At 52.2% G+C, this 27,767-nt stretch overlaps 1 protein-coding gene across 2 annotated transcripts; it reads right to left on the bottom strand.

Moving 5' to 3' along the window:
* Positions 1-218: 218 nt before the first annotated feature.
* Positions 219-27,767, bottom strand: PAPSS2 (3'-phosphoadenosine 5'-phosphosulfate synthase 2). Of its 2 annotated transcripts, XM_086752350.1 has the most exons (13): positions 27,740-27,767; positions 13,379-13,484; positions 11,031-11,266; positions 10,283-10,421; positions 9,903-10,021; positions 9,685-9,798; positions 8,980-9,091; positions 7,044-7,064; positions 5,611-5,816; positions 5,013-5,148; positions 4,147-4,415; positions 3,204-3,433; positions 219-2,777 (listed from the first exon to the last, which is right to left on the bottom strand). In XM_086752350.1, the coding sequence occupies exons 1-13, from the start codon at positions 27,758-27,760 to the stop codon at positions 2,636-2,638; spliced, it is 1,851 nt and encodes a 616-aa protein (XP_086608476.1). In that variant the 5' UTR covers positions 27,761-27,767; the 3' UTR covers positions 219-2,635. The 2 variants fall into 2 exon arrangements, with proteins under 2 accessions (XP_086608476.1, XP_086608477.1); XM_086752351.1 differs by lacking the exon at positions 7,044-7,064.

Here is a 27,767-nt window from a genome sequence, read left to right as displayed (position 1 = left end):
CCATCCCCATCACGCAGACGTCGGCAGAGCTCGCGAGCTCTCCCATTGTCCCTCCCCAAGCTGGGAAGCCTGGGCGGCAGCGCTCTCTGAGCCCCACAGCCTGTGCACAGCAGGTCCGTCGGGATGAGAACAAGCTCCCACCGCCCCAGTCCTGTCACGGCCCCAGATGAACCCTCTGGTTGGCATCTTCCCCGAAAAGATTACAGCGTGAGAGCCACTTACAGGTATAAATATTTATTTGTACTAAAAGTGAGTGTTTCATAGCAGAGTATCAAGTTCAGAATATATTAAATCATGAGATGCATCAGTTGAGGTACAAATTCCAGTCTCATGTCTTTAATAAATACACTACCAAAAAAAAAAAAAAAAACCAACAAACCCTAGTCCACATACTCTATTTTAATCAGAGGTAATCAGTACACTACGCTATTTTAAAAGCCTAATACAACATTTGTGTTTTGCTGTAACCATTTGGATTTACTGCAGGGATGGTTTTGTTTTAACCACATAATTATTTTAAGACGAGCAGCAACAGCACTATTTCACTCCTTTAAAATGATAAATATTGCAATCAGAAACGGGAGCACTGCTTTTGTCTCCCAGGTCCCTGCCAGAGGGCCCGAGTGTAAAAGGCACCGGTGCTTCTGTGCTTCCAGCTAACGTGGGCGGCGCAGCGCTTGTCGTGAGGTATAAAACAGCTTTGGGCTCTTTGCTTGGAATATTTAAAAAAAACCCTACACAACTCACTACCAAAAAAAAACCCCCAAAGAGTTGGTGAACAAAAAAAAAAACTTTTTTGCAAAAATATTCCCAATGGCATGCATAGTCTCGGACACCGCACCATGGCCACAACAAACCAGGGTTCAGCTGGCGAGGCAGCTCACTCCCCTGCGTTACAAGCAGAAGTGTGATTGTTTTTACCGTGCGCAGATCCACTTGTAATTAAAACTGAAGTATAGGAGGGAAGAGGAGAACGCGATCTCCATTTCATTCGAAACACATTCTGACCGGTCCTGGGGCTTCTACTAAAAAGAAAATTATTACGAAAATGATCACTGCAGTTGTTACAATAACTAAGTGCACAGCTGTCACCCCGCCCCGTAAAAACCCTCACAGCTGAGCGCGGCGGCCGGGGAAGCGCAGCGGGGCTGCGGGATCAGCCCTTTCCCTGGGGAAGCCTCCGCCGATGGCGGGCAGGACGTCGGGGCGCAGGCGGGCGGCTGAGGGGCTCCCGGCCGCGCAGGGCATCGCGCTCAACCCTCGGCTACCACCAAGACACACGGCGGGCCCAGCCGGACGAGCTTGGGGCAAGAGGCGGGTAAAGTGCCGGTGTTGTCACGCTGCTGTCACCGCCAGAGTTGCCAGTCAGCAGAAAAGCCTCTCGCACAACGGCAAAGTCTGTGTTGGCGGGGGAAGAAAAAGGATAAGACCTGCAGTAACTTTCCACCCGCTCTTGGCTGAGCCCCACGGCCCCTCGCACAGCAGCACCCCACGAGGCTCTGGGAGCTCCAGGAACTTTTCTGCCGTCCTCTGGCCGTCCCCCAGCCGGAGCCAGTGTCACCATCCCGCGGAAACGAAGTAAAATCAAGTCAGCTGTACCCACACAGGGCAACGGGCAGGGATGAGGGCAAGCGCTCCAGCCGCCTCTCGCCTGATTTAGGGGGTACAGCTGCTCGGACCCACCTCACACTGCAATTTTGCTGTTTTGCCTTTAATTCACCTTTCAGATGGGACTGGAAAGGGGATCTGACGCTGCCAGCTGGGAGGATGCCCACCAGAGCACCTAAATGGCATCCCCAGTTTTCACGTGCTGCTCTCAGCTTTCTCGGAGATCTCCCGGGCTTTTCGGAGCCTCCCGGCACAGCTTCCCCCACCCGCGGGCCCACCAGGCTGTGAGCACGGGGCAGAGTCCCCACGCAAAGCTGGACTCAGAGGACCGGTAACGCGCAGCCCAGGTTTTGTTTGGAGCAGAGGGTTTAAGCAGGAGGAAGCAAGGAAGAACAGTGAGCAGTTGTCTCGGCCACAGTGAAGGGCTGATGGTCAAGGTTGATTTTAAAAAATCCTTTTAAAAACAGGGCATTAAAAAAAATCCCACTGTTTGCTAGCAAAAATTGTCTAAGGCACAACCTGGAGGGCAGTGACTGGCTCCGAGCACTGTGCGCCCGTTTCCCTCTCCCGCGTCGGCAGCAGCAACTGCTCCTCACTGCAGCGGCCGCTCCTGCCTCTGCGGGCAGCGCTGGGCAAGGGGCAGCAGAAAGGCACTTCTTCATCTCTGCTCCACGCCGGGGACAGACACGTTTTTCTCCTGGTGCTGAGGTCCCAGCTCTGCAGCGGGGGCCGGTGTGTGGCCCTGGTGGCACCAAACTGACCCGGAGGCTGTGCTGGGCCGCACTCGGCTGGGAGCGAAGGGCCCGCTGCCTTCCCTTCCAGCTCCACGGGGATGCTCCTGGCGGCTTCGAGGGGAGAAGGACCAGGCTTGAAGTATTTCTGATTAGCAAAAAAACGCTCTGGCCCAGGCAGGAGCTGCTCCTGCAGCCAGAGCGCTGGAAATGCCAAGTAACTGATCTGTGTCATACGGAATCAATCAATCATTGCTCACTCTTAATACAAGTATTCCTAGGGAAGAGGAGTAGGGTTAATTCTTTTTTTCCAGCGACTGGTAGTACTCGGTTAGGACTTTCCACGCTTTGGGGGCCATGAAGCCGTCCGGTGGGTTTTCACCTTCACGAGCAAGCTTCCTCATGCGCGTTCCCGAGATGAAGTCAAAATCGTCGTGCCTGCGCGGAACAGAGACAGGGGTGAAATCCGCACAACCGGCCCAAGCCGTCGCCAGCGCAGCTCTTCTGCCGTGCCAAGCGCGCGGCCGGAAATCTCCCGGCACTCATCTGCGGCTTGACGCCCGGGTTTATTGGCAGCAATGGGTTCCTCTTTGGAGCGGAGCTGGAAGAGGAACGTGTTTCCACTGCCACTTCGGCCCCAAACTGTGCTTCTTATCCTCCCTGGATCTTTAGTTTCATCCGACCCATCGTCGCCCTGGTGTTGGCTCCCGGAGGGGAAAGCGGGTGGCTTTCATGGGTTCCCCCACTCCTCTCCTTAAGAGGAACCACTTTGCCCTCTCTCCCGGCAAGCCGCAAGCCAGATGCAATCGCAAACCGCATGCGCCACGTAGGCTGAAGAAACCGCGACGCTGCTGCCTGCGTTACCTTTTTGGGTCATAAAAATCCATGGCCCTTTTCAGTTTGTTGTAAGCAGCCACCCGGAAGGGGATGATTTCCACCGAGGTCAGGCCTGGCGCCATGCTGAGGACCTTCCCTCCCTGCGTGGGCTCGTAGAGGTCCTTCTTGGTCTCAGGGTGAGGCATGCCTGCAGGGTCGCGTCCCACGATGTAGAAATTGGCCCCGGCAATCATGCGAGCTCGACAGTGCCACTGCACCTGCAAAGGAGAGACAGGAGGAATGCCGGCTGAGGGCTGAGCAGCGACTGAGCCGGCCGCCGCAGGCTGCAAAAGAGACCCTGGCGCTCCACAGGCAGAAAGGAAGGAAGGAAGGAAGGCAGAAAGGAAGGCAGGCAAGGCAGGCAGGCAGGAAAGGCAGGCAGGCAGGCAGGCAGGCAGGCAGGAAGGAAGGCAGGAAGGAAGGCAGGAAGGAAGGCAGGAAGGAAGGAAGGCAGGAAGGAAGGAAGGAAGGCAGGAAGGAAGGAAGGAAGGCAGGAAGGCAGGAGATGCGTCAGCAGCCCAGCTGCGGTTTCTCAGAGCGATCAGGCCGCCCAGACTCATCTTGCCCGGCTTTGACCTGACGCAACACCATGGTTCTCCCAAGGACACGTATTTCAAGGGAAACGCTGGCGATGGGAACTGATCCTGTTCCAATCTGGCAGCAGACGGAGGAAGCAGTTTGCTTTTTGAAGGCGCAGAGACAGCGCCCACCAGCCCTTGCACCCCGCACAGGTGCAGGCTGCCCATGCATCCCTCTCCTTCCTCCCTCGGGGGAGGTTCAGCATCGACCGCTTTCATCCCACCGATTTAGGGACAGAAGGGAAACCGCTGGGAGGAAGCAAATGAGTGTCCCTGCGCGACAGGGACAAAGGGCACGGCGGTACAGTCTGGCCTCATGCCTCGTCACAGTGAGCAGCCGACAGCTACGTTACCTCTGTGGGGCCGGCGTAGAGCATGGGAGAGGGGAAGATGGCAACGATGGTCGACTTGGGGTCCAGGACTCGCTCCTCCAGCACCGCTGCGTGCTGCTTCATCCGCCACTCCAGCGGGACGTCGTCATCTTTGGTCCACCCTCCCAGGGGGTGCAGGAGGAGCACGGGGTTTTTGTAACCCCTCTCCAAAAGCTGGCGCCGCGTGTCCTGCATGAGCAGGGCGTGCCCATTGTGGACAGGGTTGCGCAGCTGAAATGCAAAGACGGCATCTACAAGGGAAAGATTCAGAGGGTCACAGGCTTGTGCGGGCCAGCAGAGCCTGCGGCTCCGTCTGCACGCTGCACATTGTGACACAGTCATGAGACACGTACGTCGTAAGACGTGTGTCCTGTCTTCACATGAGCGAGGCCTTAAATACCTCAGATGAGCGTTTCATACCCATGCAGTGCCTCTCCATCGCTCTGCCAAGTTTATTTTCATTGCACATCCTTCCTTTGGGGCTGATTGCAAACCTATCAGCTCTCCTACAACGTTTTTACACACCACTGGATACCTCCACTGAGTTCCCTGGCTTCTGAAGTGACCTGCCACCTCCCCAGGCTCGGTGGCACCTTCAGGAAGGACAAGGCTCCCTCCCCAATGCGAAGGTGGGTGTCTGACGCCTGCCAGCCTGCTGGGACAGACACCTGGGAGAAGACCCCTCACCTAACTGCTCGCCCCACCCGACAATCCCATTTTGGGAGCACACAGGAGCAATGTGGCAAGTGCTGTGAACTTGGGAGGAAGTCATCAGAGATGACACAGGTCTCCTGATGCCAGGTAGGGCAAGAAGAGCCCTGTCACCGGCACTAGCCCAGGGCACTCACCAGCATTCATTTCTCTGAACTTCTGCCTGAGAGCGAGCGGTGTCAGGCGGTACTGGTCCAGCCCGTCGTTCCATTTGATCTTCTCCAGCACGAGCAGGTCTCCGCCAACCAGCCAGTCTCCGCTGTCCATCACCATCTGTGAATTACACCCACGTGAATCACGGAGGGGACACCAAAATATCCCCTTTTCCCTTTCCCACTCTCCTTTGTTTGGCTTGACTCTGCTTGTAGGGTGATCTTCCCTTCTCGCCAGCTCACTGCAGGCAGAAAACATCCTTGCAGCGCCCGTGGGGACTGAACGGCACCTTTGGATGTAGGCACACCGGTGAAGACGAGTGAACGATGCTCCTCAGCAGTGTGCTCATCTTCCCTTTCACCTTGCGCTCGTTATTTGCTGCTCTTGCTCAGCAGCAACTCACGAGCCTAAAAATTAAGTCCTGCCTGCCAGGGACACGACGGTTCTCAGTGAGAAGCTGGGTTTGGAGAGCAGACAGGACACCCATGGCCCTCAAAACCTTGGAAAGGTTCAGTTCTCCAGCCCCCGCCCACATTTCCCATCCCAGCCAGGTTTCCCAGAGCAGCAAGGGCACAAACTCACCTTGACGTGCGGGTGCTTGATGCAGGTGGTGCCCCAGATGCGGGCGCAGCGCTCCTCCTTCCTGTGCTCGAAGTACTCGGGGCTCTTCAGCACAGCCACCCTCCGCCCTGCGTAGCTGAGCGCCAATGCCTCGCAGCCCTTCAGCCGCTCTTTGTCCTCCGTGGTGATGGGCAGCACGATGGGGATGCTCAGATTGACAACGCCGTCTGGCAAAAGAGGGGGAGGATTTTAACGTCCCTTGGGCACCGAGTAAACAGAGGTTTTCAGAGGCACACCTTCTCCCTTCAGAGAGCCAAATTTCCCAGGACCAGCTGGCAGATTCACCATCACTCGGTAAATTTATCCACTGCCCCATTTTTTTCTGCACTGCTAATAAATAGCAACATTAGCGGAATACGAAAGCTCCTTATCTTTGGGCCAGAGATGTCTCAAAGACACCTGGAGCTTTCCATCACCTTCCGCGCTCTCTATCTTCCTGGAAAGGCTGGTTCTTCTCCAGCTAGCTTGTTGTAAAGTCTCTTTGAGAAGCTTAAACCTACTTGGTAAATGCAACCCTGGATTTGCTCCAGCTCGGTGCTCCCCGGGGCATCCCGCTCCCTGCACACCTCCTGATCGGCCTCCTCCACCGGGGAAAACGCCATCACGCTCCGCTTTGTTTCTCTGGTTTGCTCGGGATATCTCTATGCCGCTACTCCTCCTCCTTTTTATCTCCGCAGAGCCTGCTCCCAATCTATTTTCTGTCCGTATATAACAAGCCTACGCTGGCACGGGTTGTTTCTAACCTCAGTGTTTCCCAGGCCTCCCGTTTTTTCTTGGATACCCCGGCATCAATAGCGAAGAATCGGTCTCTCCCATGGGTTCCCATTCACAAACAAATCACTGATTCCATTTCTTCTGATTTGAGAGTCTTAATTTGAGGATTTTGCTATGATGATGTATATTTTTTAATATATTTTTATTAAAATGTTTGCATTTACGACAGCAATTTTCAAGCACCTTCATGAATAATCACAGCCACAGTCACAGGGAACCCAATCCGCAGCACCTTCACACATTTAAATTACATTAACCAGAGATCAGTCATTAAAGTCAGCGTGGAAAAAGCTGAATTATGAAACCAACAAACGATGCTGAAGCTGAGGATCCCTGTGTTCCATTTCCAAATGCAAGACGTAGAGTCAAAAAAAAAACCAGAATCACTCCAGCAAAGGTAATTACAAAATTAGGTGGCTGGGATTTTTGTGGAGAGCAGCTGGCAGGACACAGGGTGTGTCGCGCCGCTTCGTAATCAGCTGAATCATAACCAGGCTGTGGCTGTGTCAGGCCTTAATAATTCTCTTTTTTTTTTGGTAAATCTCAGAAAATCACTTTATAGCAAAAAAAATCTAAATTGAAGTAATTTCTGTACGACCCAAGAGCAGTCACATACATACCAGCTAGAGAGCGATTCCTTCCTGGGAGAACACAAACACAATTAAGGTAATTAACACTCACGGGCACCGGTTGCATTTCAAGAGCCAAAGGCGCCCATTTAAAACCTGCGGCAAGCTCCGTCCGACCGTGGGCAGGGTCCTCCGCGTGCCGCCCCAGCCCCTCCGGCGCCCACCCGTCCCACGCGGGCCGCACCACGGGAGCGACATGCAACACCCACACTTCCGCGGTCACCCGGTCCTGACAAGAGGCGCGCGTCGCTGGCGCGGAGGGCAGAGCGCTGGAGGCTCTGCAGTGCTATTACCACGTGTAGATCCACCTTCTTCCTGGTGGCCACCATACCCCTAGACAAAGGACCTTGTCCACCCAACTGTTAGTAGTGTCACGGTGGGATTCATTGCTCAAAGTCGGAGCAAGAGGAGCGCTGGCTTGCACGAGTCCACCAACATGGATCGCAGCCCTTCCAGGCACAGCTGGGAGCTGCCAAAACCACCGCATGCCCACCAGAGCAAAAGGGCTGGAGCTATGACTCCAGAAAGACCAGCCTCAAACCTCTCTTTGGCAACACGCACCGCAGTCTCAGCACCATGTGATGGAAACCCTCCACCTTCTCCTAAAGCTCATCCAAGCAAACCAGGGATGTTCTTCTGCCTGCCCAGATGTCACCCTGTGGGCCTGCTCACGCAGATGTTGAGTTTGGAGACCTCCATGGAAGCAAGGTGGACAAGCTGATGCCCTCTGCTGCAAAGACCTCGCTCTGGAGAGTTCCCCACCCCCCAAAAGGAGGTGTCCTGGGCTTTGTCCCTGGCCCCGTGGAGCTACACAGATCCTGACCACATGCTTGCGGACCCCAGAGGATGCCGATGGGTTTGGGGGAGCACCCCAAAAACACGACACTTGCTGAGACGAGCCTCCGGTGCAAATTGTGGAGCTCTGGAGCAATGCGGTCATTACGGGGCGCCTCTGCAGCCTCGTCAGGCACAACAGGCAGCTCAAAGACCACGGCTTGGGGTCTGATAACGAGGACATGTGCTTTCAAACAGTGTTTGTGCACGAGGCGGGAGGTAAAGGGCTACGACATGTCTGAGAGCCGAAACCCCCATACAGATATTCCTCCAGTCCTGAGCTTTATGCCTCCCGCACGGTGCCCAAATCCCAGTAACAGCGGGAAGTCGCTGCCTTGCACGACCGTGGGATCCTCTAGAAAGTGGGCAAGACTCAAAGTGACTCGCTCACCAGATCCCAAACCCCCGAGGCCGGAGATCGCTGTCAGGTCAGCAAAACCCAAAGCGAGCGCCCTGCGTGCACGGGAAGTCACATCTACAGCTGAGAAACGGGACAGGAGCATCCACCGCCCCAGCCTCCACGGCAGCGACCATCTACAGACCACTGCCTGAACACTCTGCCTCTTCCAGGGATGAAGCACCCCTAACATGTTGCTAATGAAGAGGTAAAGCTGATTTATTTCAAGTTATGGTAATGGATAAGAAGGAAAACAGAAAAAAAAAAAAAAAAAGTTAAATCGGACTCTGCTCCTGTTTCCAAGGAACAGCTGCCTTCTCCTCCCACCTCAGACTCCGCCTGGCAGCCTCCCTGCTTACTTGGCGTTGGGTTTGCATCTTTGTTTACGCTGGTATAACCAAGCATGAAAAGAGCTACGCAACGGCTGCCAAAACGTTGAAACGGCACCGCGTGAGACGTCAAAGCCGTGAGCCGCAGCACGGTGAACTCACTCTGTCGCCTTTCGTACCCTTTGGAGAACGGCCTCCTGGCCCCCACGGTCCTTCACCAGCCCCGGCGTTTAACACGCGAGAGGGAAGGAGGAGGACACAGGGCCGAGCGTTAAGCTTTTCTGTAGGGCTGCCCGCCGAGACACCGCGAGGTAAGCACCGCGGCCCGCGGCGCCCTGCCGCTCACGCAGAGCACGGGGATCCGTACCATTCAGCAGGGTGCCAAAATGGATCACTTGCAAGTACTCCGCCTCGCGCATGAAGCCGGTCAGCGGGGTGGCCCAGCCTTCGCTCAGCACCTGCACCCACTGCAGATCCAGCTGCAAAACAAACCCAGACGGCACTCCTGTCACCAGGTCACGCTCAGAGGTTGCTTCTCCTCCCCTTCTGCCGCAACTTTTGCTTTACTCCAAATACAGGGCATTCATAAAGGGGGAGAAAGCCATGGGGGGTGGTCTGGGGGGTTTTTTTAAGCCAGACTCAGCTATTTTCACAGCACAGCTCTTGCAGGGCTGTGCTAACACAGCCAAGGAGGCTGACGGCCTCGGCTTGCTACAGCACGGAGTGGAGACATGGCAGAACGCGGCTGAGGACCAGGACCACGCTGCAGCTCGCTGGAAAGCACAGGCACAAAAGGACACAGCCCCCTCTAGCAACGTCCCCGCCGAAGCGGGACAGGTTGCCCAGAGAGGTGGTGGAAGCCCCATTCCTGGAAACATTCAAGACCAGGATGGATGAGGCTGTGAGCAGCCTGATCTGGTCGGGGATGTCCCTGCTCCTGGCAGGGGGGTTGGACTGGATGACCTTTGAAGGTCCCTTCCAACCCTAACCATTCTATGATTCTATGAAGCTCCTACCCTTCAAACAGCTAAACAACGAGCGCATTGCACCCAGCGTCCGCATGTGACGCTACCTTAGTGATCTCCACAGACGGCAGCATCTCCGCTTCAGCTTGGACGCTATGCAGTTTGTTTTCAGGTACGAACAGCTCGAGAACATCCTTAATGGAGCCATGGGGCACGATGTTCTGAAAGAGAAAGACGGACGGCATTTGTAAGCAACACACTGGTTTTTAATTGCGCAGCAAAAACTCCGTCTCCGAAAGCAGATTTACAAGCAAAAACGACCTACTTGTGTTTGGAGGAGCTCCACCAGCTGCTGAATACATTCAGAGACCGAGGCAACGTTCGTTTTCAACACTAGCTCAGGAGATTCAGGCTTCTCGTACTCTGAGTCAATCCCCGTGAATCCTACGGACAATTAAACCCAAATTAAATTTATTTAATGTAACACTCGGTGCCCTAGAGCCAACAAAGCTGAACAAACAACCGGCAAGCATTCCATCACGCCGGGTACTACAAGCGACACTTGTGACAGCAAAAGTAGGGAAACAGGATACTCTTGTGCGCTACAAAGAGCCTTTAGTAATGCGGCTCTCCATCGGACCGCAGCGACACGCTGTCCAACGCATCGGAAAGCAGAGGGCAAAGTAAGAGCTAGCTCTTCTGTACCTTTGATCTCTCCAGCTCTTGCCTTTTTGTAGAGGCCCTTCACATCTCTGCTTTCACAGATATTTAGAGGAGCGTCTACAAAGATTTCAAAGAAAGGAAGTCCAGCTGCCTCATGAATTTTCCGAGCATTTTGACGATCCTGTTAGAAGGAAGACAGGAAAATCATATGTGTCTGAATTGCAGCAAGCACCTTCCTACTACAGGACATGCCCTGGAATTTGACACAGGTAAATTAGTCTCCGGTATAGTTTTGTTAATTTTACACTCATTCTAGTATGGGGTTTTCAACTCCCTCCCCCCCTTTTCTTTAAAGATACTTAAAAAAAAAAAATTAAAATCTAAAACTTTGGTCTGTTTTCAGCTTTTTCCATCGGAAACATCAAGAAGATCTCTACGTTAAGCAGCACAGCAGAACTTTAGAACGTGAATAATTATCTGCCCCGTGACAAAAAAAGGAACTGCTTGCATTGGCTTGATAACAGCAGCTACTTGGTGTTCTCAGGAAGCACAAAAACACAATCAGTACTGCTTCAAACAGAGCAGGGATAGTGTCATGACAGGCTGCTGTTTCCACGCCTCTCTTCTGCCAGGAGAGTAGCAGGAGCCTCCGTAGGGAGATTTCAACCTTCTCTGCGTTTTAATCCCTTTGTAATACTGAACACGTTAAGAAGTTATAAGGAGCGCCTGGTGGCATACACAGGAAGTCCTCCACACAGATCTCTCTGAGCGGAATATGCAGCGGGTTTACCTTTGCGAAAGGAGAAATGAAACTGGTTATGCAGACGAGCCCAGCGTCAGCGAACAGCCTGGCCACCTCTGCGATGCGGCGGATGTTCTCCTCGCGGTCCCCGGCCGAGAAACCCAGGTTTTTATTCAAGCCGTGCCGAACGTTATCGCCGTCCAGGGAATAGCAAGGAATGCCATGAGAGACCAAGTACTCTTCCAGAGCAAAGCCAATGGTTGTCTTGCCGGCTCCAGAAAGGCCTGTTGGAGACAGAAATGTGAGGTTCAGGTTTGAGGTCAAAAGAGTGAAAATGACGGCGTAACACAATACCTCCTGGGACACTGGCAACGAGACTCCTCCTGTCTGAAGTTGCTTCAGGAAAGAACGAGGTTGGGTTCACCTTTTTAGCACACGGTTACCACCACAGAGCCCTGGCCAACCCTTGTTATTGAAAGGGTGGCTTTAACACCCTGAGAAAAGCTGCTGTACCCCAATATCTGGAGAGGTTCAACTCAGCAGGGTTGCAAAAGCACCACTTGCTAGGCCATGGTGGGACAAACAGGCACCAGTAAGTAGGGGAAGCTTGAAAGGATGCTGCTGCCTGTAAGTCTCTCAGCATCTTCATCCTCTGGTTCCCCCTACAAACAGCCAGCTGCTCTCCCAGACTCAAGGAGAGGGTCTCGCCACACTGTGTGGGGTGGGACAGGCTCCAGCAGCAGCCAGTGCCTCTCTGCACCCACGGACACCTGCTCCCGCAGGAGCAGCACCCACAGATCCACGTGAGCAGGAGCAGGGCGGTTGTGTAGATAGCCAGCACGTTTTCAGCTGCCTGCGTCTCCTGGAGTCATCAGCCAGAAAGACAGCAATCCAGAAGGTGGCTGCTTCCCATCCCAGCTCCAGCCACTGGTACAAAAAGCACTGGCTACTGGCTGAGTCAGAAAGCACTAAACTGGAGCAGCAAACTCCTCCTTCCCTTGGGTGGGGACCTGTGAGTTGAAAACTCCTTGAGATGGAAGCGCATTTAGGAGAGATAACATCCCCAAACACCACACCTGCCGCAGGAAACACTTAGCCTCAGAGCATCTCCCATGGAGATAGCATCACCTGCTCACCTGTTTTTATACCCTTCGCATGACACTGACTGTTGAGCGCTCTCGGAGACAAGACCCTGAGCGAGGTGGACTTTCGGTTTGACGCAGAACAGCCACGTTTGTGCTGGAGAGGAAACCTGGCTGGGCTCTCCTCAGCTGGCAACGCAGGGCATTCGAACGCCCTTCCGTTCAATCCATACACGCCACGCAATGAAACGTCCTTCCATATAGGCTCTTAAAATTAATTAACTTTATAGAAAGTGAGGAGATCACTGTCTATTTCAAAGACTAATCATCAGCCAGAGAAGCTCAAACCTTTCAGATGCAGGATCTTTGAGTGATATGTGAAAAAAGAAGGAAATTGCCCTGGATAGGTTTTTTGGCTTCAGAAATTACACTGAAGCAGATCAGGCGCTGGCCTTCCTTTCAAAATTGAAGAGGAGAACAAAGCAGAAATGTGTTTTAATCCAACATCTAGCACGTAAGCTGATAGGAAGGCAAAGCAGAATGGCTTTACAAACCCTTCCAAGTGCGTCTTTCAACATCTTCCGGCAGTCAAAGAAAACACCAATATTTAACGAGCAAAGAAACAACTGGACAAGTGGCAAAAGACAGAGTTGTGTACATATTAGTGGGGTAAAATAAATGCAATCATCTTGTCTAGCAGCCCCTAATCCCCAAACAATGAGTCTATCTTTAGAACAGAAAGGCAACACACCAAAAGGCGTACAAAAGGAGAAAAACCATACGGAACCCAAAATGGCTGTGCAAGGAATGAGTTCCAGTGCGACTCGCTGCCTGCAAGCATTTATTCCGCAGACAAGACGACTGCCTCCTTGTGCTGCTCACGAGCTCACACCCTAAACCTAGGCATTCTGATAAACTTCCCACCGACCCAGAATGAAAACATCCGCGTGCTGTTTCGGACAACCCCGGGCATGTTTCACTGCCAAGGGCTGGCTGGGTTTGAGCCAAGGCTTCCTCAGCCACACACTTGGGAACGAGAAGCGTGACCCTCAGGGCTCCTGACACGTTCAAAGGAGCGCGATAGCAGCGGTGAGGTTCATGAGAGCATTAGTCAGGGGCAGCAGCAGCCAGGGAGAACGTCTTGCTGCGCCAGCACCGCGTATCGGTTTCCCACGTGTAAATGTTTTGCAATTCCCAGTTCACAAGGAACGCTGACGCTTCCTGCGGATCCCAAATCCCCGCCTCCCAGCCATACCCATGTACGCAAGTGAGTTTCACAGATGAAGCCACGCTTCCACACCCAGATGAAAATACCTGTCAGCCAAACCGTGCAGCCTCGAAATCCGCCCCTGGTACCAACGACTTGGCCTCTCTTGCTCCTGCTGACGTGATGGGCTTGGTATACCACATTGGTTGATCCCTGGGGAAAAGAAAGCAAATCAAAACACTTGGGTCACCTCTCAGCTGGGACGAATACAAGGGAGAGAAGGACAAATTTGTTAAAGGTCCGCACGACCCATTGCAGCGCACTTTGGCAATTTGGTACAAAAGGGTGAAGCCAAGGAGGACCCAGCCGGGGGACGGTGGGATCGAGGCAGAGAAAACAGCACCTAACACGTACGCACGCGCTTCCCGGCACAAACAAGGGACCAGCACGACACTGAGCTGCAGGCCTGAATTTTGGTGCTTCCTAACATTGACCTGCTCCGTGCAGAGCAGCCCCAGCCTCTCCGCCGGGACGCAGACCGTCAGTGCCCTGCAGCTCCAGGAACTTCAAGACAGCCTTTTGCACACGAAATATCTACAAGACCTTATTAATTGCGAGGATTACGCTTCCAAATGAGGCAGCCAAAGGAAAAGTCTCAAGAGGGAAAGAAGATATAAATATTTTCTCCCCAGCCGGATCCTTCACAAGCGTAGTTTATCCATTCTGTATCACCAGTACAAGAGCAGGTCTGGGCTTTCCCATGGTTTACATCTCGCCACATAAATATTTCTAGGTCTGAAGTGACAGCAGGGAAGCGATCATCTTTCATCTGTCCAAGAAAAATATTTTGACAAGGAAAAAAAAAAAAAAGATGAATGGGAGAGACAATGAAGTAAAAGGTCACTTTTAAATGTGTTAGCAAAACAGTTCGAGGTTTTTTTCCTCTGCTTGCTGGGCCATTAACACTTTAACATGATTCAGGAAGGGCACAAGCTTTCATTGGAGACTTGGTATTTTATAGGCAACAGAGGGCTCTGCCTGCACAGAAATCAAAATTATTCCATAACAGAAGAGAATAAATACCTCCTCTCCTCATCTGTTTTTATTATTGTCTTTCAGAGAAACCAGCAGCCCAGCAGCGAGCAATCTCCCACCGCAGCGATTTATAATGACGCTCAGAATTCCATGCCCGTTTGCAACTCAATTTTAGCAAAAGGCTCTAAAATCAGCCTTGTCACACCTACAAATCTGCCACCTGCAACTGCTCAGGGGGACGCGGAACGGCTACCCCACTCCAGAACAGTTTAACGGACCGGTAAGAATAGCTGTGTCCAAAATAATCACAGTAACAGTGAGAAATCTCAACCAGCCTCAACGTCAGCACCGCAACTGTGAGACTGCACTGGAAGCAGCTCTGGGAGGGAGATGCAACACCTGGTTGCCCCAAGGTGACCAGTTCCCCGCCCTGTGCCACCACTGCATGACTTGACGGGAAGCTCTGGGCTACAAACGTCTCCAGAGCTGTTGTCTCAACCACCTCCAGCGATGCACCTTCTCACTCCAGGACTCTTGCTTCCCACTTTCGTTGCCGCAGCCACCGGAGCAGGTCCCCATCATTGCTTCCCCCTTCCGCAGTGGTTTCCACGGATGAAATCAATTATGTGGGGGTTGGAGTGTAGGGGATGGAAGAGGTGCTGTCAGTATCACAGCATAACAAAAACCTCAGATCTCTCTAGACCTGACCCTGAAAATTGTGAGTGAGCCTGACCCATCCTGATGACTCAGAAAATAAAAGTAGCTCAAGATGGTCTGTGTTTTGTTTGTTTTGCTTCAGGGGGTTGTTAAAAGTCTGCTTGAACACTTTGAGCTTGCAAAGGTGAGGTAGCACCACCGTGGTTTAATTTTCACCTGTCCCCAGAGGTTCAGGCTTCGGCAGCGAGACTAAATGAGCGCACACAGAGGACGCAGCAGCCGAAAATAATCCCTTCTCCCAGGACACTCGGGCGTGTTTCTGCTGTGTTTACTCCCGGCTGAACTCTGGCATTGCTCTGAGATTCTGCGTTGCCCGGCCAAGGACCCTCAGCAAACCACGAGCGCCCAAACGCAGGCTCCTGACAGCTCGCAGCGAACCCTCCCCTGCCGCAGCGCAGCGCCCGCCCGGTGGTTACACATTCCTCAAGCGCAGCACTCCAGAAATCACCAAGTGCCTGTTTTGCAATTTGTTTGCAAACCACGACAGACAAGACTGATATTTCTGCGTGGAGAAACGCACCCGTGTGCCGAATCTCTTTCACGCCCTGGGCGTCAGTAGGAACTCCAGCCGCACGGTTGCTTTGGCAAAATGTTGATCTGCTGGATCTGTCCTGCAGGAGATGACCTCCGACAGCGTCCGTGCCTCGGGAAGACGCAGGAGCTAACACATTCCTATATGGCTGACGTGATGAGATTGAGATGTTAAAAGTACGCGTTGCTGCGCCGTAAATCTGCACTGTGCGTGTACCTCAGAGCTTTTGTTTTGCACGGTGGCATCTCTTGGAGCTTGGGAAAGCATCACTGAGGGCATTTTTGCAACTCAGCAACACTGTCAGACATCTCCTACCTGCTGGGAGCTCTGGAGAGAGCTCCAAATCCCCTGATTTTTCTGCTGTTTTCATAATCTTGCTGGTATATTCTTCCTAACCTTGGGCAACCACCTGCCACACATCGACTGAAATTCTTGTCACCAGCTACACCAAAAGTAAAAAAACACGAGCACGTGGGGGATGGCTGGGCTGGCAGCTTGCTTGGCTGGGAATGGGCTGTTCAGCAGGAAACACCGACTTCCCACCTAACCATCCACCAACTGGGACACAACTGGGGAAGCCAGAGCTGAAGCACCATCAAAGGGAGCAAAGGGGCCACCAAAAATAAGCACCAGTGACCCAAGAGCAAACCCTGGAGAGATTTAATCTAGCAAGAGCATGTACTGCAAGCCCGTTGGGAGGCAGAGATAAGTGGCGGACGGGGTTTAATCAGATGCAGGGCTGTTGTACCAAGTTTATTCTCATGGTTTTAACCTCACCATCGTAAGCCAAACGTATTTAAAAGAGATAATCCAATCATCAGCGCAACACACTCACGCCTGAATGTTGGGCCCCTCGGCGGGGACGGTTTAGGGACACTGGTATGCATTTCTTGTGGTAGTCTACACCAAAGGAGCGAGGTTTGGGAGAGGAACTTCATACCTCTAATTCAGCACCAAACAAGGCTCCAAGCAAGGCAATAAGTGACCCAGCAGCACCGTCAAAGAAGAGCCACACGGCCTCTGCGAGCCAGACGGTTAAGAAAGACACTGCCACGCTCTCCACTTTCCTTGGAAAAGTTTGGCCGCATCTGCATGAGCTCAGTGCTCAGCCCACCCTGTCTTACCTCATCTAGGAAATGAGAAAAAAAATAAAGACACGGCTCCAAACCTTGCACCAAGGCTGCGGCAGAACAAGAAGCCAAATCCTAGCTCTGCTTTTGGCCTTCCCTCCTACTGAACCTTTCCATGAGGCTGACAAAGCGGGAGACACCAAGATCTCAGGTGTCTTTAAGATCAGGCTTGACTGAGCCAACTGTTAAGTGACTCCTGGCCTGGCTTCCAAAAAAACCAATTTTTCGGCCACCACCCTGGTGGGACCAGATGCTCCCCTGCTTTGTGGAAGCAGGTTGCAGGCAGAGGCAATAAACAAGGAGATGGGACCTGAGACATGAGAGTCCGCCATGGCACAGACCTGTTGGAAATCAGGAACCACCAGTGTCCTCTGCTCTGAGTGCTACCCAACAGCTCTCCCTCAAGTGGGCCTGGCAGGGAGCAGCTGTGCTTGCCCACAAAAACCGAACACCCCCAGGAGAGGCGTCATCAGGGAGCATCTTCTCCTCTCACCTGAGAGCTACGTGCACCACAGCTGGGCGGCCTCTCCCAGCCACGGCTGACATCTCTTAGGAGCAGAACCAGCGCACGACTAATAGAAAATGAACAACATTTAGGGGTGTCCCGACGAATCGCACGGATGATTTGCCACCTTCCACTGGAAATTCAAGAACGTATAAACTCCAGACCTTAGGACGCAAGGCAGCATCTCCTCCTCCCGATCACTCAGCGGACGGGCCAGGCTCCTACGCTTGTACGAACACTGTTAGCATCCAACTGGCGCTGGCAGCGCTCACGGCCCCGGGGAAACCCCGACCCAGCAGCGAGGGTAGGGTCAGGGCTCCCCGAGCTGCGTTTTTATTCATAGGGCTAGCTCACATAGTTAGGAATATGATTCATTTTTTTTTCCAGTCAAGTGTTTAATACACGCCCTATTTCGGTACTGCAGCCTGAACATCTGTCCAGGAGAAAAACAAAAACCAAAAAATAGAGGCTTTCGAAATGTTTTCAGCTGATCATATTTGCAAATGGTAAACCAGGCTTTTAAAATTATAAAATGATCAAGCAAGCTTCCAAGTTTGAAGTCAAACACTTGCTTAAGCCTCTGAAAACTGATCTAACCTACTGTCTAAAATCTTCTCACAAGTTTTGCCATCTTACTAAAAAAAAAAAAAATAGACTCTTTTGCCCTATCTGTTGAATTCAACGCACAAAAATTAAGTTTATGGGACTTCTCCATTAAAAATGATTTTGTTCTACCAGGGCAATTCCCACAGCTCCTCTTGCAACCAGGGGAGCTGACATAATGGAGAAGATAAAGAGTCCACCACTAACAAGGGGGAAAACCTTCTGTGAAAGAGTCATTTGCTGCAGAAAAGCAAAACTATTACACTGAAAACAAAAGGAAGAAGAGAGTGAAGAGGGAGTTTTGCTTGTGGAAGCAAAGATTTGATTACGACCATATTGAAGAATGGTGGAGAAACCTCAGAGTCCCTGAAGTTCCCAGTTTAGCTCCTGTAACTCTAAACCCATAGACTTTTCCCAAACTTGAGTTTGATTCACTGAACGGACTAAGGCGGTAAATGCTTCAAAATCAGCTCCAGCCTTTCCCAGGGAAAAACCCCACCATGACGGAGTTACCCTGGAAATTTTGCCCATTTCTGCTCCCAGGACCCCACCACCATGACGCCGAGCCTGGCTCACAGGTCCAGACGGGGAAGCGGGACTCTGCGAGCACCTGACGCGTCACCCTCCTGCTTCCCGCTCCGTCATCCCCCCTCCTTCCCGCACGCGGGACTCGCCTCCTCTCCCACCACCCGCACGTGAGCAGAAAGGTGTGTCACCAAACACCCTGCGGAGGTTTCGGGGCTGGGGCTGCCAGCGTCCCTTCGCAGTGGGCAGGACGCTGAACTGGGCTCCCATTCTTTATCCAGCGCTCTGAATAGGCCCCAGCAGACCGCACTGGCTCCTTGGCACCCTTGGCCATGGACGCTTGTTCCTTTTGGCACTGCTACCTCAGCCCCCGTCCCCTGCCAGGAACGTAACACAGAAGATCTTCAGGAGACCAGCAGAGACGTCCCAGTTACCTGAAACAAGCAGCCTTTCAGCTTGGAGACAGCCGCTTGGAGATGCCAAACACCACTAACACACCGGGCTTTCAAGGCGGTGTTAGCTAAACTGGTTTTTTTTTTTCCTTAACCCGCAGGAATTTTTGAGCTCTTAGCAAGACCTTATTTTTGATGGAAGCTAACATATTTTCTCTTGCTATAAATTTGTTTTGGGTCACCACAATCAAGTTTTATACAACCCTGACAGAAAAAAAAAAAAAAAAAACAACCAAAAACCAACCCCAAACCAGGTTCGGTGCAGGAGCTCACGTTGCAGTCACCTTGCAAATCAGCCGCTGATTTCTAGACTCTGCGACCTCACACCAGCAGCTTGGGCGCTGAAATCTGCCTCTCGGAAGGTGCCCACGTCAGGCGTTTCCTGATCTCGGAACTAGATGATGTCACTACTCTAATTTCCTCGACACAGGAAAACTAGTGACTCATCCCGTGCTCCAACATTTTTCAGGCGAGTTTGCGAGGCCAGGCCAGATGTTATAAAAAACAATCTTCTCGTCTTCATTCCAGAATCACAAAGGACGGCTGCATGGGCAACAAATATTTGACAAACAAAGCATCTTGTCAGCCGCTGACAAAAATAACAATTTAAACACAAAACCCTTCCACGGTTGCCCCATTTTTCATATTCAGAGCCATTCTGCCAAATTACCTCAAACAAAAAAAAGGGAATTGCACGACCAGAAAGTGGGTGACTAGTTAAAAACCACAGAGATGGCGTAGCCTGCTGACCTCCGACGGCAAATCCGGCGCCCGGCGGATTTTTTGCTGTAGTTTTGCTGAACTGAGTATCGGTCCCTCGGCTTTCAGGGACGAGAGGAAAGGAGGACAAGGGTACATATTTTGACTACACACTAACCTCAGTATCAAAAAAATGTCCAAGTAGGAATTTTATTTACACGCAATCTTTTTTTTTTCTTGAATACAAGATTTAGGAATTTACTTACTGGCTTGTGGCTCCCTACGGCAAACAGGTCGCTGTACACGTCCCATCTCTTACCGTGGCGAGGCAGGCACCCTGTCCCTTAAAACAAGCCAGGGCTCCTGCACCAAACACCATGCACAGAAGAACCTGCAGGGTAGTGTCAGGAGAGTGCAAGCTGAGCTAAATTTTGTTCAGCTCTAAGATCCAATCAAGACCACCAGCTCTGATGTTCAGAGACACCACGTAGGACCGGCTTACCCAGAGGGTCCTCCAGCGAACGCCTGGAGCCAGCACGTCAGCGCGATACCCCGTGTCATCAAACACATTCCCTTTGAGAGCTCCAGCAATCCGTTCAACGCACCAGGACCGTCGAAGGTAAGTTAATACCTTCAAAAGCTGAACCGGCACCGCTCTAACACAAAAGGCGGTCAGACGTATTCAGCAGTTTGGTGTCCCTATCAACTCGGTTTGCAACAGGTTTTCAAACGTGGAGGCCAACATCTCAGCATGGCTATGAGCAGGCTGGTGGGACAGCAGCTCCATCTTCTGCTAAGTAAGAAAGCAGAACCTCCTTCCACCCTTCAAGCTAGCACAGGTGGGACCAAGCCCATCTTGGCTCCAAACAACCTGGGCACAAGGTTTGGAGCCCACCATATCCCTCTCAGGGAAGAGGAAAGAAATCCTGTACCTTTTGAGAAGCTCTAGAGGCTTCAGAAGCAGTGGGAGCTACAGAGGATCTGCATTTCAAGCAGCTTCATCAGGTTTTAAAACACATATATTTCTGTAAAAGAACTAATCTTCTCCTCTCCTCTGCAGGACACCGTGGCAGCCTGCTGCAAGAATAAAGCTGGGCACGAGCTGGGGCTGGCAGGGGCTCAGCATTGCGGTCACACGGTGCCGCTCCCTGCCTCAGTCGGTACCCAGGATGGATGCGCAGCCTTGAATCTGGCGCCTTGAACCCCACGCGCTTGGCTTCACAACGGCCAGCAGTCACCAGCAGGCAGCAGGGGACATCTCTCTGCCTCAGTGATTTTTGTATGGTTTGCAAAGTGCAAAAGCAGCAGCAGGAAGGACTGCGGGGAAACTCAGCCAGAATCACCACATAAGACACGGGGGAACTCCGCTGGGCAGGCCAAAAGTTCACTTGGCTGGAAAAAACCATTAAGACGAATTCATGGAAGGAAAGTTCATCAAGGACTATCAGCAAGAAAGGCAGGGCCTCTGGTATCTCAAGTCGTAAACCAGTGGAAGCTGGAACGACGCACTGCGGCGTCCCAGCCATAAGCTCGTCCCTGGCTCCCGCTCTTGGCTGCTGCTGGAAACCACCGACGGGGCCAAGGAGACCTTCCCCTCCCCTAGTACCCCCCAGTCCCCTCGGTATTTCTCTTGGCCAGTCAGACCATCGAATGTGCCACCCTACAACAAGCTCATCAGCCCAGTCCAAGTTGAGGACTCAAGCCTGGAGACATCAGGACGAAGGCTTCCTGTGCATCTGACTCCCACAAGCTGCAGGATGGGCTTTTCATTACGTGAGGGCATGCAGGGCTACCTAGACCCTCGCCTAGGGCAGCACCAAGAACATTGTACTCTTCTTGAGCGAGCGGCTATTCAGCATTTTCCTCATCTCTCCCTAAACCAGGTGGAGGCACAGGTCTTAGTTGGCACACGCTATTCAAAGGCTGGCTGAAGGACAGTTACACATTTTCCTTGGGGATTATTGTTACTTGGTCCCTCAAAAGCTCAAGCAGACTGCCAGGATCTCTCTGAGGATGGCATCACCCCCAGTTTTAAGAGCAGCAGAGAGTAAGGCAAGGAGCAGATCAAGCCTTGAGCTCCAGCAATATTTAAGCCCTATAAAAATGACACATGTTTGAAGAGGAGCTTCCCTGGACTTAATGTTGTACCTCCAAGAGCTGGACACTGCTCACATCCATTCCCATGGTCTCAGAGCAGGTTTGCAAAGACGGGCCCAGATGCAATGAGTTGCCCCAGCCATGGTTGAGGTGACTCATCCAGCATCATGCCCAGGGTCCCGGGCAGAGGCAAGCATGCAACTCAGCCCCCTGCAGCAGCAGTCACCTCCTCTAAAACGAAGGTTTCTTCCCTCTTCCCACACCCATTGGCAACACAAAAAAAATCTTCCCATCAGAAGGGCTGGGCAGGCCTGAAAAATGACCTCCCCACCTGACACACTTTTTTGCACCACAACGGAAAGCTGAGAAATGGTTTGATATCGAAAAAAACATTTTGTTCTGCCAGAGAGACCACCAAGACCTCAAGGTCAGAAAGTCTTGGAAATGTAGGTACAAACGGTTATTTTCCAAAGATGCACAAAAAGGCTCATCTCAACAAACCCCAAGGCGCTGCATCTAAAGAGAAGTCATGTAAGGAAAAAAAAAAAAAAAAGATTTACGCAAACTGGCTCCTTTCTCAAGCTCTGCTCTCCAAACAGGCCAACACATTTTGGCACCCACTCAGCAGATAAAACTTTTGACACACATAGTTGTAACCGAGCCAAGCTGTAAGTAAACGGAAAAGGACCGCTCTGCGAGGGACGAGAGGCAGCGCGAGCAATGAGCTACCAGCCCTGCCGGCAAAATTCTGACTTCCGAGCGTCCCACTTCGTGACGCGCATCCACGCCGAGTGCCTTGACCGGGCTTTTTTGCATCCCTCCTTTCCTTAACGAGACACTCCAAGTAAATTTTCACCTAGGAACCGTTAAGCTGCGAGACCATTAAGGAGCTATTTCTCACTTCCTACAGCTGCGATTCAGAGTGAAATTGGAGAAAATCATTAGTCACCCCGCTCAGGACAAGAGTAAATTAATAAACAGTAACCTGAATTACATGGCATTTCTCTTAGTGGACATTTAAGATAGCAAAGTGCAGGAGCACTGTGACCAAAGTACAAGTTCAAGGCAGGGCAGATCGTTAGAAGCGTTAATACTGGCCTCACATGCCGTGCCTTTTGTGGGCGCGGGGCTGCGAGTTTATCTAAAACACCTGGTTTCAGATAAGCAAGGCCTTTTTGTTTTTAAAGGCTACTTAAAGGCACCCTCCAGGATCAACATCAGGCCAGGACAAAAAAGAATGCAAGCACGCCAGTGCTTCTCTTGAAAGCCCTCCAGAAAAACAAAATCTCCGTTGCCCAAATCTACGCTGCAGCTGCCGTGCACATGTTGGGGTAGCATGGGGTCTTCAAAACCACTCACTGTCCTGCCAAAAACCACTCGTAGGGGCTGCCCAAGGAGAGCATGGAAGGCAACCTACGCCCGAGTTACAGGTTTTGGCAGAGATTTGTAACTGGCCGTCACTTAATCGGTGCAACCTGAAAACCAGATGAGGCTGGAGTCTGGATTTATCCAGGGATCCAGCAGCAGGACAGGAAACAACATGCTGACTCAAAGTGCTTCGACTCGGAGGTGGAGAAATTAGGGTCAGGTTTAGGCGCCCCGGCCACCACTGCAGACGGCACCCACTGTGCTGACCACCGCCACAGCAGCGGTGCTCGGCTGCGCTCCTCCAAACAAGGCCCCTGGGAGACAAAGGGAAAGCCCAAGGAGCCACGAGTCCTGTTGGGAAAGCAAAAGATGAACCTCCGAGCACAGCCTTGGAGGGAAGCGTGGCTTGGGCAGGAACCACCCGCCCCAGCAGAAAAACCCTTCCGCTTTTCCACGTGCACGCCTTTCTACAGCCCTGGGAGATGCTCCGTCCCCAAAGCCTCCTGCAAAACACAGCCAGCTCGCAGCTTCTGGGGCTGGACCGCACCAAGCTGGTTATTTTGTCCCCCATCCCCTGGAGGGCACAGCCTCCCCGAGCCATGGAAAGAAAGAAGCATTTGTATTTAGGAGCCTGCAACTTTTTCTGGTTTTTCTTCCCTGAAATCCCCCAAATTGAGCATCTCTGCTCTCACAGAGCCGAGTGTGGCTAACAAACCGTACTGGTCTGGCACGCTGGCAGCCCTGCAAAACAGTGCGAGTTAACGAAGCAGCAAGGTGGGGGCAACAGACTGGAAAGGGAACTTTTTAATAGCAAAGGACTTGGAAAGAAACAGGGAGAACAGGGGAAAGATCTACAGGAAACAAGAGAAGTCGAAATAACGGCGTATCGAGACAGTTAATCTGCTGATCGATCCGGGATCTTTGAAGAAAAGAGATATAAAGCAAAAAAAAAAGTGATAGAAAATAAACCAAGAAATACTGACACGCCATGAGCAACCAGAAAGCAATCACCTTTTACTGTCTCGGTGCAACGCGTTAGGTGCTGCGCCTCACAAAGTAAGTCATGGCTGTGAAGCCAAGGCCTGTGAACGGCAGGATCAAACATCAGAAACGCTGTCGTGAGTAACTTGCCCCGCACCCAGCCACGCCAGCTCTCCGAAACCAGGGCTCTGCCGCGCCAACGCCCGTGCAAGCACTGCTGTGCTGAGCTACGCAGAGCTGCTCTGAACACAAACATCCTTAAAGACGTGTCGGTCCTTACGTTCAAGGCAAGGGCAAAGAATAAGCGTGCTGGAGATGAACGCACGGTTTGGGGTTTTTTCAAATAATGTTTTTATTTGACACTGCTCTGGGATTAAACCGGTGACGCTGTACACACGTCACCGCACGGCCTGTGGCATCACCCGGTCCATCCGAACTCCACCCTGCGGCTGCAGGTTCTCCAACAGGAGAATAGCTTTAGGCAAAGAAACCAAGCCTCTTCGCATTTCCTCAGGGTTGTCATCCGAACTTGTGGGTTTTTTCCTTCTCTTTATATAAATTTAAAAAAAAATCTAAATTATTTTTACATGTTAATTCATGTTTAAATAAGACCACATAATTTGCAGCTGTGCACATAAGCCCTACACAAGCAAAACCGAACTCCCAGAAGTTACAGCTTTGTGATCCGCCGGGCTACTGAAGCAGCATCCCGGTGAAAGCGAGGGATGCCGCGTGCCACGCCGTTCCACTTCCTGGAGACACCGTTACAACACCAGACAGGTGACAGAGCTGTAACACCTACCCTGAAAAAGGCAGTTTCAGCACCGGGCTTTCACTGTCCGCTCAGCACCTGTAAGGAATCCACCGAGAAACCCCGTGAAAGCAGCCAGCGAGGACCGTGTCCGCCCGCTGCCAGGACGCCGGCAGCCAGCTCTGAACACCTCCATCTCACGAGAGACGGCGAGCCACGCTGCCCACACACCCACGCAGCCAGTCACCGCGGCGAGGGGCCAGCCCTGCCAGGGCAGGGCCGTGCCCATGGGTTTGGGCATCGCAGCGAGCCGTCTCCCCGAGCGCACACTGCACCATCTGTACCCTCCGGCTTGTTAACCAAAACGCTGTTCGGCAAGGAGAGGTAACGAGCTGCGGAAATACCAGCGGCGCCGCAGGTGTAGGGAGAACAAGCCGCCGTTTCGACAGGGCTCCAAGAAGCGCTCTGCCCTGAATGACGCGCTGTGCGAGAGCCCGCACAATAAACAAGGGCAGTCCCACAGCTCCGCGCCGCTCGCTGCAATTACTCCATGGCGTACTTAATCCTGAGAGCAGGATTTCGCCACCGGCACACACAGGAGGCCTGTGTAAGGAACATTAAGTCTTTAAGGTCATCATTAAAGACCGCTCTTCTCTCCAAAAAGTCAGTCCTGGAACCGGCCAGAAGTAACTGCTTTCTGTCAATGAGGTCTTTGAACAGAAGGACACTGCCCGGCACGTAGAGGGCCTCAGGCACTGTCATCAGCAGACACGAAGAGAGCGTTTCCATACGAACCAGCAAAAGATCAATTCCTGCACATCGGGTCTTGGGTCTCCAGCAGAATTAAGGTGCCTTGTTTACTTTTAGGGACAACGTGTGCAGAAGTGAAAATTCTTCTCTGTACCTTACCATAAGCGTCTATTAATAAATGGGTGTGCAATTAAAGCATCCTCAAGCTAGCCTCAAACTCCTTGGGTTTTAAATTCCAGGCTTGTAATTATTCCATTTCCGAAATGAGGAGCATAGTCAAATAATGCCACCAGTCCATCTCGCAACAGCTAGCGCCACCGCACCTTTCAAAAGCTGACAGCTAACCAACGTCACCTGCAAAACCCATTGCTGACATCCTCTTGGGCAGTGAACAATGCTGGAAACATCCAGCCTCACAAAACCTCATCTGCGGGAGAAGAATTAACACATCACCCACGCTACGAAGAAGTGGTAAAACCTGAGATTTTACTGGTAATAAGGATTTTTATGAGTAATAAGGATTCGTGTTACTGGGAGAATGAAAAATGAGGATTAAATAAGGGGCAGCAGAAGGACGAGCTGTGGTACTAACAGGGATCTCAGGAAGGAAAATTATTCTGTGCGTCCCTTCTTCATTTTCCAACGGGCCCATCTCGGCTGTTGCAGCTACAAAAAGTGTCATGCGAAATTCACCACCACGTTAAAACTCCTCTGAGCTACAACGTTTTGGCTGAAAGTTGCAAAAGAACATTGTGCTGCTGCCTGCTCTTTCGTGAGGCAAAATCTCTGATGCGCTGCCCCAGCCCTCCCGAACCTCAGCGTGTAACTGCACTGAGACGGAACGCAACTGTCCACGTGCATACGCAAATAATTGTGCTGATCGAGGGACCCCCATCACCGCGAAATGCCTCATCCCGTACCTTTGATACCGACCGGGGAGCCGCTGAGACTGCCTCAGGAGCAAGAACTTAACTCACGCTTTGTGCAACGCACCTCCCTGGCAGCAGACCAGGAGGATCATGAATGGGACATCATCGCTGTTTCATCATAATTACCGAAAACTCTTGTAATTACTGAAATCACGCCTTTTCTCATTCTATCGCATTACCTGGCAGATCAGCACATGAAAATACACCCACAACTGTCAACGAGACAGCACCTGTTTTGACAGTCACCGTACGAAGGTCAGCCGCAATCTTGTTTATAAAGGTCATTTTTCCAGCCCAGGGCGGAGGCGAGGGAGAGGGATTATTCTGGAAGTTCAGCAGTGCCTCTCTCATGTCACACAAACAAAACTCCCATACACAGCTCACATCTTGCACCTCCCTTCCCTAAAATAATCCCTAAACCACAGGTTTTCGTATTTCCAAGAACACCCTGCCGCACAGGCACCCTTTGTTACGCGTGGTTTTGGTTGCATTCCTATCTGGACGGATTACCAGCGTGTTCAAAATGCATCAAATCCATCTGAAAAATTTACAACGAGGTAAAAAAAAAAAAATCAACCAGCCCAAGAGACTTAAGTCAAGATTTCTTATGGTTCTGATTTAAAATCTGGAAAATTCATGTGAAGCCAGAAGGACCCAGACCTCACACGCCAAATCCAAGACGGAAGGGCTGGCAAGCGGAAAACTATTTCTGGCCATGACTGCGATTTGCAATTTTAATTTCTAACCGAGTTACGCTCTGGCTATTTTTTTTTTAATTTTTTTTTTTTTTTTTTTCCAAAACTTGGCTGAAAGCCGATCGGTGGTGGCAGTGGCTGTCTCACCAGCTTCTCCCGCCGGGGTGGGACCCCGAAAAGCCGTGAGCGGGGCAGTCGCTCAGCCCTCTCGCTGACCCAACCTTCGGCCTCGCTGTCGGGGCGGCCGCTCTACAAGGATCGGTGTGGTGGGCAGCGAAGTTGGCAGCATTCCGTGCGGGATGGCGTCCTCGCCGAAACGCCAGCGGAGCGTTGGACGCGTGGCCAACCTGCGGGCCAGGTGCTCGCAGGACATGCACCTCGCCCAGGCGTTTGCGCCAAGGTGGGGCAAGTCGCGGCAACAGCGCTCGCCGCCAGCACCCAACGCCGTGGGTTTGGCATCCTCCTGCGAAGCGATGGGTGCACCCCAACTGGGAGAACTCTGGCGCTGGTCCCAGCCTTCAGCTGAAGGCACTCACCAGGCGCGACCCACGGGGCTCAGCCCCCTCGGCCAACGCAGCCCACGTCTCCCCGCACGCGTAGGGAGCGCGGCGGTGCCAGGGGTTTTGGGGAGAGGGTTTCCTCGGGGTGGCGGACGCGCCCCACGGCCCCCCCCCCCACATCCCCGCGGCGCGGCCCTACCGTCTGCTGCCGGCTCGACATGGTGACG

Source organism: Chlamydotis macqueenii, chromosome 7 (genome assembly GCF_036417535.1).
Source record: "Chlamydotis macqueenii isolate bChlMac1 chromosome 7, bChlMac1.mat, whole genome shotgun sequence".
In the NCBI taxonomy this organism is placed as follows: domain Eukaryota; kingdom Metazoa; phylum Chordata; class Aves; order Otidiformes; family Otididae; genus Chlamydotis; species Chlamydotis macqueenii.
This window is presented reverse-complemented; position numbering and strand designations above follow the sequence as displayed.

Coding starts and splice junctions, on each gene's coding strand:
- PAPSS2 (XM_086752350.1), bottom strand. CDS start 27,760: ATGTCGAGCCGGCAGCAGACG. Junction 10,422..11,030: donor TCATTTCTCCTTTCGCAAAG/GTAAACCCGCTG, acceptor TCCTTCTAACAG/GATCGTCAAAATGCTCGGAA. Junction 9,799..9,902: donor TGGAGCTCCTCCAAACACAA/GTAGGTCGTTTT, acceptor TTTCTCTTTCAG/AACATCGTGCCCCATGGCTC.